Below are 13,353 nucleotides of genomic sequence, written 5' to 3'. Positions count from 1 at the left end.
AAAGTAGCCAAGGTGGAAAGCCATGTGACTCGAGTAAAACCACGGACCGCACCCGTGACCCAGAGGGTCTGTCGCTGTGAGTGAATGTGTTACGGTCCCGGGGCAAGGGCACCAGCAACTCCACAAGGGATTTCCTACTTGCTGGGGCTCCTTTTCCTACTCAAGTCTTAAAACCTAGTCCCCAGGCACTTGTAAGATGTCTGAAATGGGGGAGAACAGGGAAGAATCTAAAGAATGGAAAAGAAGCAAAGAGACTGTGAAATATATTCATGGGCAGGATCATGGATTCGATACCAGTGAGGAAAAAAACAGGCAGACCTGGCAGTAGTGGAATGGTTGTCAAATGGAACAGATTTTGCATGAAGAATGAAAATAGCACCATTAGGTAAAAGGGGGGGGGGTCTGAATGACACCCACACATACAGTCTTTAGTGTATCAAAATTCACAGCATTTCAGATGCTGAGTTTTACTAGTATGGTCTCCATAAACTCCCTTTCACTAGAATGTATGTAACTTTGTTTTCCAAGGGTGCCTAGTGGATTGTTCAGATACTTTAGTGTTAAAAAGTCTCCTGGCTTGCTTTCAATGGAGAAGAATTAACAAAAAGGCCATCTGAGTATTTTTCCCTCTGTGGAATAAACATCCTTTCAGGGATACCTTATTCTTTTTTTATTTTAATCACCCCTCTCTCCCAGCCCCCAGGATATGTTTATTGATTTGAGAGAGAGAGAGACATCATCGCCTGCCTCCCATACATGCTCCAGCTGGGGACTGAACCCACAACTTAGGTATGTGCCTTGACTGGGAATTGAACCAACCCACAAACTTTTGGTGTACAGAACAGTCGTAAGTCTAGCATAAGTCTGCACCAAAGTTGTAACACTAAGGACTTCCATCAAAATAAAAATTTGTTCGTCTGGATTCAGGGTAAGTGGGACTGGTACTGAAATCATACTGCAGTCTCAAACTAAGAAGAATTAAATGTCCTTATTCTGTTTTTACAAAGTATCCAAAAGATCTGATAACTGACCCAATAGATCTTGGTAGGTGGGTAAAGAAATCCTCTCTTATCCAGCATTCCCCTTGTATGAATTTGGCATATAATCCTCAATAACCTAGAGTCTCTGCACAGCTAGGTATAGGACAGAATACAAGGGCAATGAACCTTGGGCCTTTTATGTGTAAGTTTGCTATGGAAAAAAATGTTACTACCACATGTAAACCCCACAGTGTCCACTGAGATTTCAGGAAGTGTTAATTATCTTAAGGTCACAATGTCTTTTTCATTCAAGATTATAGCACATATTTTAATTATTGTGTATATTACAGCATAATTCTAATTAGAATCACGAAGACTACAAAGTTCTTGAGAAATAATCTGATTCATTATTCTGCCTTTGGGGAGAATTAAAATCATCCCAGACATCTGATGTCATTAAAGTGTGCACGCATAGTTTCCTATTAAGTGCACCAAAGAGAGGGATGCAGTTGTATCTCCTCTGCACTGCATGTGGGATATGTGGCCCTACTGCTCATGTCCACAAGATGGCACCATTCTTCCACATCCTGAGACATTTAAATCCAGTTTGACAAGCCATTAAATGAGTAATGCAGCTATCATACTAGATACACTGAGTACACAAACACAGAACATTATCTTTACTCAGGAGGCATTTGACTGATTCCAATGCATCTTAGGAAGGGACTTTGGACTTTAAGCCCTAAGAAGGAACCTCCTAGGGTTCCACAGTACTTGTCAGAGTCAAAACTAGAAACCAGGTATCCTTACCCCTGGTCAACTGTTAATGTAGCAAGTGGGAAAAGGTCCTACATGCCTGGCACTGCTAGAATGTAAGCTCTCTGAAGCCAAGGTAGTGTGCTTTCTTTTTCCACTCTGAGCCTTCCACATGGTGGGTACCCGATAAATGTTGAAAGAACAAAAGGAGAAATGCCCTATGAAATTAGCTCATAAGGATTATAGTGACCTTAACTCCAGACAGAAGAAGCTGATCACATTTGTTTAAAAAAAAAAAAAAAATCCACATTTCCAGTTTAGTCACTTCTCTTTGGCTTCTCTGGAGGTTTTGAAAATGCCTTGTACAGACAGAGAAGCTCCAGTCCAACAATTTGATGATAAGAAGAATAAAGAAAAGTTCTGGTTCAGTGATTCTTAACCAGTTTGGACCTCAGACTGATCATCTGCAGGTTGTCTACAAATGACAGGTCTTGTACCTCATGCAATGTGAAGGAGGTATATTTCTATTCACTTTCCAAATGTTACATTTATTTTCTTTTAACCTGGCATTTCATCCTGCCTGTTATTTATTGCTTAGTTGGTGCTCCCTAAGTGAAATGCTCCCCCTTTGCCCCATTAACTGAGTTTGCCTCTGAGCGCCTCTCCAACCTCTCAGGTTCTTTGCGAACCCATATCCCCTCATTAGGTGGGCTGGCCACTCCATTTCCTGGAGGTCTCCCAAAGTGACGCCCCCTCCTGCTCCCCAGGCAGTCACCAAAGTCTCTGATGAAAATGTTCAGGTTTATTCTGTATTATCCAGAAAACGTACTTTAAAACCAAGTAGCAGCTGTTTCTTTATCCCATATCAATATTTCATGACAGCTTTGGCTGACAGCCCTGATTAAAATTAAGCCAACTTTCTAGCTGCTTTTAAAAACAAAGTATGTGATATATTAAGGCTATGTTACAACTGTTTCACTAAATTTATAAACATAATCATGTTGGCTTTCCTCATAGGAAACAAAGTCTCCATTAATAATTTAAAGCAAAATTACCCCATATGACATGAATAAAACACACTTCTTCATTTGCTTGTCAGTAGCAACAACAGTTCACTGAATTCCCCTGTCTTTGTCAGAAAGTTTTGCTTTGTTTAATGTTGTTTTTAGGTTATCAAGGGGAACTTATTAGAAATGCAAATCCTCAGGCCCCACCCCAGACCTGCCGTATCAGACACTGTGAGGGCTGGGCCCAGCTGTCTGTGTTTCCACCAGTCCTCTAGGTGATTCTGATGCAGGTAAAGCTTGGGAAATACTCTCCTCAATCTATTTGTTCTCCTTAAGCACCATCAGTTGGCCCTGGACTTTCATTGAGCACATGATCGGTTGAATTCCCCTTGGCTGTGTTGTTTAATTCCTTTTAGATCTTGGATTTTTTCAATGAAAGGTTACATGCACAAACATGAGAATCATCAACCATACTAAGTGAGATCACAGCCTTTTAACTCGTAGTTTTTAGGCTCTTGCTGTTACAATAAAACAAAAGGTTTGAAGACCTCCCAGGTCCGTATTTCACCTCAACACTGGGCCAGATGGATTAACCCCTCTGAGCCTCATTTTTGGGGCTGTAAAATGGGACTGGAGGGAGGGGAAGGAAGGGATAATATAGGCCTCTCGAGGTCAGTGTGAGGGTCACATGAGAATGCAAAGTGTCTCGCACAGTGGTTGACACAAGGTAAGGGACTCACTATTCATATTTATAATAGTACACTCACCATTTTCAGAAGACTAGATTTTTAGTTAAAAAAAAGGAGATGAACCTTACCTTTGATATCTAAAACTAAATTTGGCTTCAACTTGCTGTAGATCCTGCCGTCCGACTTCAGGCTCCAGAACTGACTGTCGGCATTCTGGTCGAGCGCCAGGCCCAGCTTGGAGCCCGCGGTGACAAGGCTCCCCACGATCGTCAGGCAGCAGTCTTCCGCTATCTGCTTGGTGCAGAAGACATGACATTCCAATGCCACTGTAATCCGTTCCCTGTTCAACTGATTTTTAAAGTCACTAGAGCCTACCTTCATTTACCCAACATGAGGCGTTTCAGCTTTTAGCTAGAGTAGCTGGATCCAACACAAATAGTTAGGCCCTTTAGTTCCAATGACGTGAGTGTTGGAAAGTTCTCTATTCTTGTCCATTGTAAGAGACTTCTGCCTTTTGTGAGTCTCTGTCTTACGAGGGAGAGAAGCCTGAGAAGCTGCCTATCATGATACTTTTCTCTCCTGTGAATGGATGCTAAGGCTGGGTCTGTGGGTTACTCTCCCCCTGACATAGCCACCTCTGCTCAGCCTGACCCTTCTAGAATATGGCTGCATCTCTTAGTTTTGAAGGCTGTTGTAGCACTGAAGTGACTAAAAGGATATTTTGTTATTTTAAAGCTTGAAATTCCATTTATTAATTTTTCTTGCCTTCATGAGAAATGGTCAAATTTTCTAAAAAGGTGTGCTATCCAACTATCAGGAATATACAAATGCAGTACAGTGTGTTTGCATGCAAATATTGTAGGAGTCCTCTGAAGTGAATCTACCATTTATATATACAGTGTATGTTAGTCACATGTTCACATGACACTAACATCGCTAAAGAAAATCCTTATGAGAATTGTATTGTTCTACACCGAGATAAAAGGATTGTGATAATCTAGGAAACTTTGCTTTTTCCCATTGACCTATTGAAGTCAAAGTTGTGAAAAACATCAATGAAATATTTGTTAGAAATAATTGATGAAAGGCTCCATTTTCCTGAATCGTCTCAGATAATTGAAAGGCAGAAATTGGCTTTTTTATGCTTCCCCATTACAGCTCTTGCTATTTTTTTCTGTGCAAGTCTAAACAGCACCCCTGCTTACTGGGAGGAGGACGCTCCCTCAGGCACAACAGACCCGATCAGCAACAGGCCTTTCACAAGGCTCTGTGCCTTCTGCTGACGCATGGGACACCACCTTCAGGAAAAAAACCCGGAGCAAACAGTCAAGCCCATAAAATCAAGGAGTTAAAAAGAGTATCTACAACAGAAGCATGAGGTCCTCATAAAATCTTACTCCATTCTGCCCTTAAATGTGTGTTATGGCAGGAGCGATGAGAGAGGGAGATGGGGCATTTTCCATTTTACAAGTTGACAATTAGGAAATGGATTGTGTCTTACACAGGGTGGTACCTCTTCACCCTTCATTCTAGTCCGAGGTCCTCCAACATGGAAACAAACCAAGGGTGATTCGTGCTCATAATGTTGGGGCTTATTGTAAATTTCTATACCTAGTAGAAATTACTATATAATTTTCTATTACTATATAAAAATTAAGTATAGATATAAATACTCTTGTCTTGGATCAGTGTTAGATTTATCTCTCATTTTATGTTCATAGACTGGTTCTATAAGAGCTAAGAAGTATTTTTATGAAAAACCTAATTTCTGAAAGTGCCCCAGGAATCGTGAAAGGGCATCACCTTAAAAGGTACTGTCACAGACTTGTCTCATCCTAAAAGCTCACCCTGCATTTGATGCATCCTTCTTGATAAATCCAAATCTGATCATCGGCACCAACATCCTCCATGACCTGTATTCTGAGAAGCTTCAGATCCTCTAAGTTTCCATTGGTTGACATGAATAACCCTGTTGCTTTGTTTCGAAGTCTGAAATAAATTCGTTTCTAGAAGAGAAAAGCCCAGCAATGATGGTATGTAAGTTGTACTGTTAAAAGCACTGAATGAACATCAATAGCAGGGGCAGAATCCAAGGTGAGGGTGGGTTAGGGATAATTACTATATCCAAGAGTTCCAGAGGCTTTAGGATTTTCTCAATGAGAAGAGTTCGATGAAATGTCAAACAAGTGCCGGGGGCAGGGAGCCTGCCTGTGGACAGCCCAGCGCGTGGGACACGCCATGTTTTGATGTCAGGCGTGAGAGCAATTCTGAAAGCAGTCGCAACCTCCTAGCACTCTCCAGAAACAGCCCAAATTCAGAAATGCAGAGTGGTAAAGGGAGAGGCAAATTTCAAACTTAAAATCGAAACTAAAATGTTGAATTACATTTACCAAAAAAAAAAATCAGAGAGGAGTCTCTTCGAAGCATAAAGAAGAAAAATATACCTGATTAAAAGGTCGTAGAGAACCTATTTGGCGACAGCCACTGAATTCATACCAATTAGGTACTTCTGCAGGTGACAGTAGGAACTGCCGACCCCTGTAACTGGCATATTCATAAGTAACCCATCTGTAAAAGAAAGTAGATAACCACAAGTAAACGGCCATGTCCACTTCACAACGAGCCCCAATTATACTTTTAGAATGTTTCCAATTTTTAGACCGAGCTTTATATTTTAAATATTCATGGGGGGGTTGACTACCATTTTTTCTAAAACATTTAAAACATTCATTTCTTGACAAATAGCAAATTCTTGGTACATAGTTATGTCAAAAAGATCCATTTTTGAGGAGAAATAGTCAAGTTTTGTCCTCCATTAAGGCAATGAAATAGAGGCAACAGTCTCGGCGGGACAGCCCAGTGTTCCTGTGAGCTTTTCATAAAACACTCCCAGTGGTAAAGATGGATCTTTTATTTAAATAAATATGTGTGAAGTTCTTAGTGTGTGGCATATGGTGAGTACTATTATAAGGGTGAGTTAAATAAAAATAACTCAAATTTTTGTTTAAAATGAGAGTCATCTTCCTCAATCCAGAAAACTGCTAAAGATACTTCGGGTCCCCCAGAGACGCCACTGCCCACACGGGAGGAAGTATGGATCCCGCACCCGAGGGCATGCGAGCAACCCAGCGGCCTCCTCTGGCTGGCCTCTTACATCATGGCGGGATGTTCTTGACTCCTGATCCTGGAACTCTAAAATCAATTAAAACCTGCTGGGAAAAAATCACCAATAATTCTAGCACCCAAATAATTGTTTTCTAAACAGCTATGGCCCTCTCCAACATTTGATGTATACAGGTAGACTATACCTATTGTTTTTAAGTGAAAGGAAAATACTTTCTTAAAAATGTTTATTACATGGATAGTCCTTACTCATTTTTACATCTTGCTCAACTTCACAATTATTCAAAGTATGAGAAAAAATCTTCCTGTATTGACTTTTAATCACTGTGCACGGCATCTGCTGGTCACTCCTGGTTAAAGGAAAATCCCAGCCCTTGTTCCACAGTCAAAGGGCTTGGTCTTACAAAGGGAAAAGAAAAATGAGCTCTCTCTTTCTAAAAAAGTGCTCAATAAATTTACGGAGCACTGCTTTGCCAGCCATTCCCCTTGGAATTTTGAGAGGTGCCAAAGGCAGTCCTTGCCTAAGTAAACTAAAAATCTGGAGGAAAACATGAAAGATGCCTCACACAGGGCTCTTCCCAAAGAGAAGAGTATACCATGAAGGTGCATCATTATTAATCCTTACAGAAAATAGGGGGTTATATGTCACTTTGTTTTAGGTAATGTAGGAGAGAAAGAAATATGATCAAACTTAACTCTTAAAATCAACTCTTATTGAATGAGAAGGAGGTAACACTTACATGCCACCTATCACCTGAACAGAGCGGATCCGCGTGTTGAATCCTAGGGATCGGAGATTAACGGTTTCTGCAGTAAGTTCGATCTTCTTTCCTTTGAAGTCTTCTCTTTCGAAAAGAATAATGGTTGGTTCAGAGAATTCCTGTTTAGGAACAAAAATAATGTTCTGTTACTCATCTTTGATCGTGCTATAATTTTAACTTGGGCAAAAACCGTCTTGTTATAGGGACAGAGCACAAGATGTGGCCAGGCAGGCCTGGCCTCTCGTCACCTCCCTGTCCCAGGAAGTCTAGGTCGCGGTTCCTTCCAAAGCTAAAGGGAGGGAGGAAGGAGGGGCAGGGAGCTTCCCCGGTGCACGGAAAGGTAAATGTAAGCAGTGTTACCAAGGGTGGGGGATATCCCAGGCACGGAGGAATGGGTATATATGCCTGGAATATTGACACGTCTGATGAATTTATTTTCAGTCCTGCCATTTTCTGTTGGGATGAGGAGGGGCTGCGACTGGAGAGCTACGAACATAAACGGCAAGGGTCGGAGGGCTCCTGCAGCCTTTGCGGCTGAGGGCTGCGACTCTCAATAGACTGGCTCTGTGCACTGATGCTCCCATACTCTCCTGCAGGGATGTTCTTAGGAGGAGAGAAAAATACAGGATGTTCAATCTGTCATTTATTTTCAAATTACAGACCCTTATGACCCTAGACTAAGCGCTAATGATAATAATCCTAAAATCATAAATGATACATCAAAAATTCTCTGCCTGCTTAAAGTTTTGTGGCAAGGGCGTGGACTTACTGCTTCATTTATGTGAATGTGCCCTGACATGTAGATTCTGTTGACCAGTAAACAGGGCAGGTTAATGTGTAGAGGTGGTTTGTGTGGTATCTGTAAGCTAATGAATCTTACCACATCATTCCATGTTTCACTGCTACTATTTTCACATCTCGAGAATGGTCAACATTCTCATCATTTGAACAGGCAGGAAAGGATGAGATAAAGCCAACTCATATATATTCTTTCTGCCTTTAAAACTAAAATCAACAAGAACAAGCCCTAAAATCAACTACACATGTTTATAAAGCTTTTTATGGGACATCGGCTACCAAAAACTATTTCCATTACTACACACTCAGACTAACATCTGAACATTATCTTGCAGTTTTGTTCTAATGACTTATTGCTTTGACTACATAAAAATTAAAGACTTATGTCCTAAAAGGGGCACTATATCTGGATTAGCACATACGTGATAAACTGGGAGAAATCATTTGACTGCGAATCTCTAAAACAACGGAGTACTAGATTTTAACATTATAAGGAATTTTTGCAAATCAGTAACAACAACAGAAGATACAAGAAACTATAAAGAGCTGAGCAAAGGACACCAGCAACCAATTCACTGAACAGAAAATCCAAATGACTAATAAGTATTTGAGATACCAACCTCTCTAATAGTGATATACAAATTAACAATGGGATAATACGTTCTACCCAATTCCTTCAAAAGCTAGAAAGTCTGAATACCTGGTCATGGCAATGAGGTGTAAAATGAACCCGCATGCACTGCCAGCACGAATCTAAAGTGGTCGAGTTCGGCAGCCCTCAGCGAGGCTGCACATTCACGTGCTGACCCCAGCGAACCCACTCTGTAATACATAGGCCCCACAGACTCCCACACAGGCCCCCAGGGACACACAGGTGAGAACCACGTAAAACATGGTGATGGATCACTTGGACCAGTTAGGATCAATAAACTAGACGTACACACAGCATAATGGACAACTCTTAAAAATTTGTAATAGAAGTATTGATTTATGTTTATAAGGCAATAACTATAGCATAATACTGTATATAAATCAAAAGCCTATGTACAGATTTGTTGAAAACACACACTTTAGAAGGATTTCCAAGCTGTATCTCACACAGGAGAACTGGTGTCTGTAAAGGGAGGAGGAATGGAAATAGGGATCAGGTATGAAACAGAAAAAACATAGGAGAGGGGCCTCGCACTAACACCATGAAGGCTGTGTGCCATGACTGAGTCAAAACTGCACCTGAAGCCCTGGCCAGTGTGGCTCGGTCGGTTGGAGCATCGTCCCGTACACCGCAAGCTGCAGGTTTGATTTCTGGTCAGGGCACATGGCTAGGTTGTGGGATCGATCCCGGGTCAGGGTGCATACAGGAGGCAACAGATGTCTCTCTCTCCCTCTCCCTCCCCCTAGAATCGGTTAAATATATCCTTGGGTGAGGATTATTAAAAACGGCACCGGAAGCCTAACAAAACAGCAAACAGAAACAATGTATATGTTGAAGATCTAAAAAGAGACCAAAAAGTTACAGGGTAGAAAGTTCTAATGCAACTGCTTTTTTCTGCCTCTGACTTTAAGCCCCAATAGGTCCACCTGCTGGTTTCTTTCTCTGACCATCCCCTCTGAACCATGCATCTCCGAAATGCTATATTCACACGGATATACTTACAACATCTATAAAACGAAGACACTTCACAGTTGTTCCAGGCAAGCATCCCATTGCAGAGAGACTCGGATAGTGGCCTTCTTCCAACACATACTGGTTACCAGAGAAATTTTCTCCATCATACACAACCCAGCTACAGTAGGAAAAACCACATACACATGTACAATAGGCAATTTGAGTATTTCTATTCAAGAAGTCTGATTTTTAGAGGTACCCTTCTTTAAAATAAACACAATGCTTGTGGCTAAGAGTGTTCTTTCAAAAATATCTGGGTCCTGCATTCAATCCTGTGACAAACAATTATTCCTAAGTCAGTTGTTAGCTTTGCCTTTGGGAACGAAACCTCTCTCCATGAGATGGTTTCTGCGTTCACCTCTCCGCCTTCCGGCATTCCTCCCTGCTCTCGTGGGCACCTCGTTGTCCCAGCCAGCAGAGTGCTGTCAAGCCCCGGAGTCCTCTCTGAATAATCCCTCAACCCTCGCAGCTAGTCATTCTCCTGGGTCTACCGACTTCCTCCCCAAATCTCCCTCGCATTCCTTTATCCTCATTTCCTACACCTCAGCACTGAGTCAGAAGTCAAAATACCTTCGTGACTTAAGTGACTTAGCCCCTCAGGGCTTCAGTACTATTGGTAAAATGCTGATTTACATGCTTGCCTAGAAGAGTTGTTTATTTTTTAATTAAAAAAAAATGCTTATTGAGGACTGATTGTGTATCAGATATTTTTCCATTGGTGGAGATAGAACAGGGACCAAAACAAACAAAGTCCCCGCTCTCTTGAAGTTTGCACTCCCAGTGAGCTGAGACAGACAATAAATGAACAGAAAAGGCTTATGTCGGATGGTAATAAATGAGGCATGGTAGGCGATTCGGAGGAACCTGGACCAGGCGGAGGGGTGTGCTGATAAAGAATGAAGCTCTGCTGTAAATCCGCACTTGAATGCAAAGCCTGGGGTCTTTGCACTTTGCCATGCTCAGTGATATGATGGTGTGGTTTAGACCATGAAGAACTATATGAATAATGGCACTATTACTAGTATTATCACTAGAATTCCTCATCTCCTCTGGCACAGGTTGCTCCAAGGGTTTCCCGACCAAGTTTTCCTGGCCTTGGGCTCTCCCCTCTCTAGAGCTTTTGTAAAACCGCCGTTTCCAGGATGGCACTGTGAGCTCACTGCCGTTCCGCCCTGCCCCCTGTGGCGTCCATCTAAACCCCTGTGCTCAGGGCGCCTTCACAGCCTGATTCCACCCTCCCAGACTTGCTCCCTCCTCCCAGCTAGAGAGGGCGGAGGCTCCCTGAGCAGCACACACGCCAGCTCCACTGCAGCCATGTGCTCTCCTATCGTGTGAAAAAGCCTACCTTGGGCCACCCCTCAGAGATTACTCAGAGTGCCCTTATGGGCAATGGGACAGGCCTAGAGAGCAGGGAACCTGGTCCAAATCCCATGAGATAATCTTTAACTTCTCCAACCCACAGCGATCGCCTTGTCTGATGTCCAGCACTCTGATGCTGCAAAGTACATTTTAACACCTCCAGGGTCTTGTATTATTGGGTGGTTTTGTATAGTACCAAGCACCTAAAGGTATTGCTAAATACTTGCTGATGTGTGATTTCTATTCCCCCCGCCCCCACCGTGATTAGACTCTGCCAGTCCGCTGTTTTGCTTACCTGCCTCCCAAAACTCTGCAAGACTTGGTAGAAAATGAATCATCAATCTGGCTTGTTGTTTCTTCAAAACTTTGACTCTGACCTCGAAACTGTGGTTCCGAAAACAAGTGAATCTTTGAAAAAGTAAATGGAAATACATAAAATTATTTTGCAAATACATTAACACAATCAGCATTTGAAATGATGACCCAAACACGACCAGTTAACTCTTATTACAGTAAACTGATATGAATTTTATAAATCCTTTTAATTTTCTACTACTCCATTAATGATCAGATAGGAATACTTGGGCTGCACCACTCATGATTGTTTAATTTAATTCAGAGACATCAAAGAACAATCCAACAATAGAGGCAGCGCTCCATAGAGCAGCCTGTCCTAACAAGCTGTGAGGCATGTTAAAGCTTTATTGTGGCCAATGTAATGGTTCATCAGTTCTAACATTTACAAGAAACTATATTTTGGAAACAGTAGTTTCCCTCCCTCTCAATGGAAGATACTTGCTGACTTATTAGAATCTTGTGTATGCCAGTAAAAGGAGGCTGCAGTGGGGTTCGCGCCTCTGTAATTACGGCTGTCTGAAAACTTGCATTAAAAAGCCTAAATAACAAAGGTAACACTTCAGTTGATGTAGACAGTCAGCATTCAGAGGCTTGAGTGAGAGACCATATAAAATATTTGTCTAACGCAGGTATGGCAAATATGAAAATTTGTTTTACTGATTATCACAATAACTATGTATTGTTTGAAATACTAATTTTAGTGTATTCATGTAAACTGATTCAACATGATGAAATATATTTCAATATTATATAATGAGAGCATTTTATAAAAAATATTTAGTTATGGGTCAATGCCATCAAGCAGAAATTTAAATCTAATTTAAAAATACAGTTATGCTTTCAGGCATATAAGTGGGTAAAATAACAAAATATCCCAATGTCTGAAGTTTTAAATGTCTGAAGTTTTACATGAAAGCTCAGTTCTTCAATGGATGGCCCCTAATTATAAAAAAATAGGATTTTTTAAAAAGTTACCTGATTTCTTCTCCTTGGGCCACTGAAAGAATCCTAAGGAAATTTAAAGAGAGAAGAAAATGAGTAGAGCACACATCTTAAAAAACATTTCTCTTCCAGACTAGCAATTATTGTTAAAAATAATATCAGCATAGCTTCTGTAGTGTTAAGTATTACATGAACCAGGAGCACACATTAAGGAAATCCAGAATTCAGTTAAATATTTACATACAAAAATATAACTCCTTACCAAACATATGGGTTGAACAGAAGAGATCTTATAATTTTTTCCTCCCCAGTCCTCAAAACTGGTATAAAAGCCTTTATCCAGTATATACTGTTCTCCTGTGAAGTCAGGATTTTCATAAGCTACCCATCTAAAGAAACAAAAGAAACAAAACAGTGATTTTGTTCATAGTTTATATATACAGTAAAGCTATCACACACCTTTGAGTAACTATGTATCATACAGAAACTTTGAGTTCTTTTACTAATCCCCAACTTTAATGCTTTCCTGATTCTCCATTAATCTTCTAGGGGCAGATTGATTTGTCTGGAAGACAAATCAAAGTGACAAGTAAAAGTCTCTTTATGTAAACCTTTTGGTGTTCTCACTTATCCAATCCTGTATCTTGAGAAAGCTCCAATAGGGATATGTCTATATTTCTTTCTAAATCTATTCTAAGGAAACAATTTGGACTTTCAAGAAGTAGCTGTCAAATTTCTTTTAATAGGCAAGTGAGACTTCTTTTTGTTATCAACATTAAAATTTTTTCTTCCAGAAATATACAGGGTGGGGCAAAAGTAGGTTTACAGTTGTGAATAAGTGAAACACAGAGTTTATTCTTGTGTTATCATTTATTAATTATTGTATTTTTCCCATACACACAACTGTAAACTTAC

At 40.8% G+C, this 13,353-nt stretch overlaps 1 protein-coding gene across 1 annotated transcript in view; it reads right to left on the bottom strand.

The window, feature by feature from the left end:
• Positions 1–13,353, bottom strand: part of CRYBG1 (crystallin beta-gamma domain containing 1) — a 45,538-nt gene that overhangs the window by 1,720 nt on the left and 30,465 nt on the right. Inside the window, exons 12-19 of the mRNA XM_054569777.1 lie at positions 12,701–12,827; positions 12,472–12,504; positions 11,435–11,547; positions 9,769–9,898; positions 7,296–7,435; positions 5,877–6,000; positions 5,280–5,438; positions 3,561–3,723 (exon numbers count right to left, since the gene is read on the bottom strand). Coding sequence (XP_054425752.1) covers positions 3,561–3,723; positions 5,280–5,438; positions 5,877–6,000; positions 7,296–7,435; positions 9,769–9,898; positions 11,435–11,547; positions 12,472–12,504; positions 12,701–12,827 — 989 coding nt within the window. The remainder of the gene's footprint in view (positions 1–3,560; positions 3,724–5,279; positions 5,439–5,876; positions 6,001–7,295; positions 7,436–9,768; positions 9,899–11,434; positions 11,548–12,471; positions 12,505–12,700; positions 12,828–13,353) is intronic.

The sequence above is a fragment of the Pteronotus mesoamericanus genome, unplaced genomic scaffold (assembly GCF_021234165.1).
Source record: "Pteronotus mesoamericanus isolate MK-2021 breed Mesoamerican mustached bat unplaced genomic scaffold, CSHL_Meso_final contig_20, whole genome shotgun sequence".
Lineage (NCBI taxonomy): Eukaryota > Metazoa > Chordata > Mammalia > Chiroptera > Mormoopidae > Pteronotus > Pteronotus mesoamericanus.
This window is presented reverse-complemented; position numbering and strand designations above follow the sequence as displayed.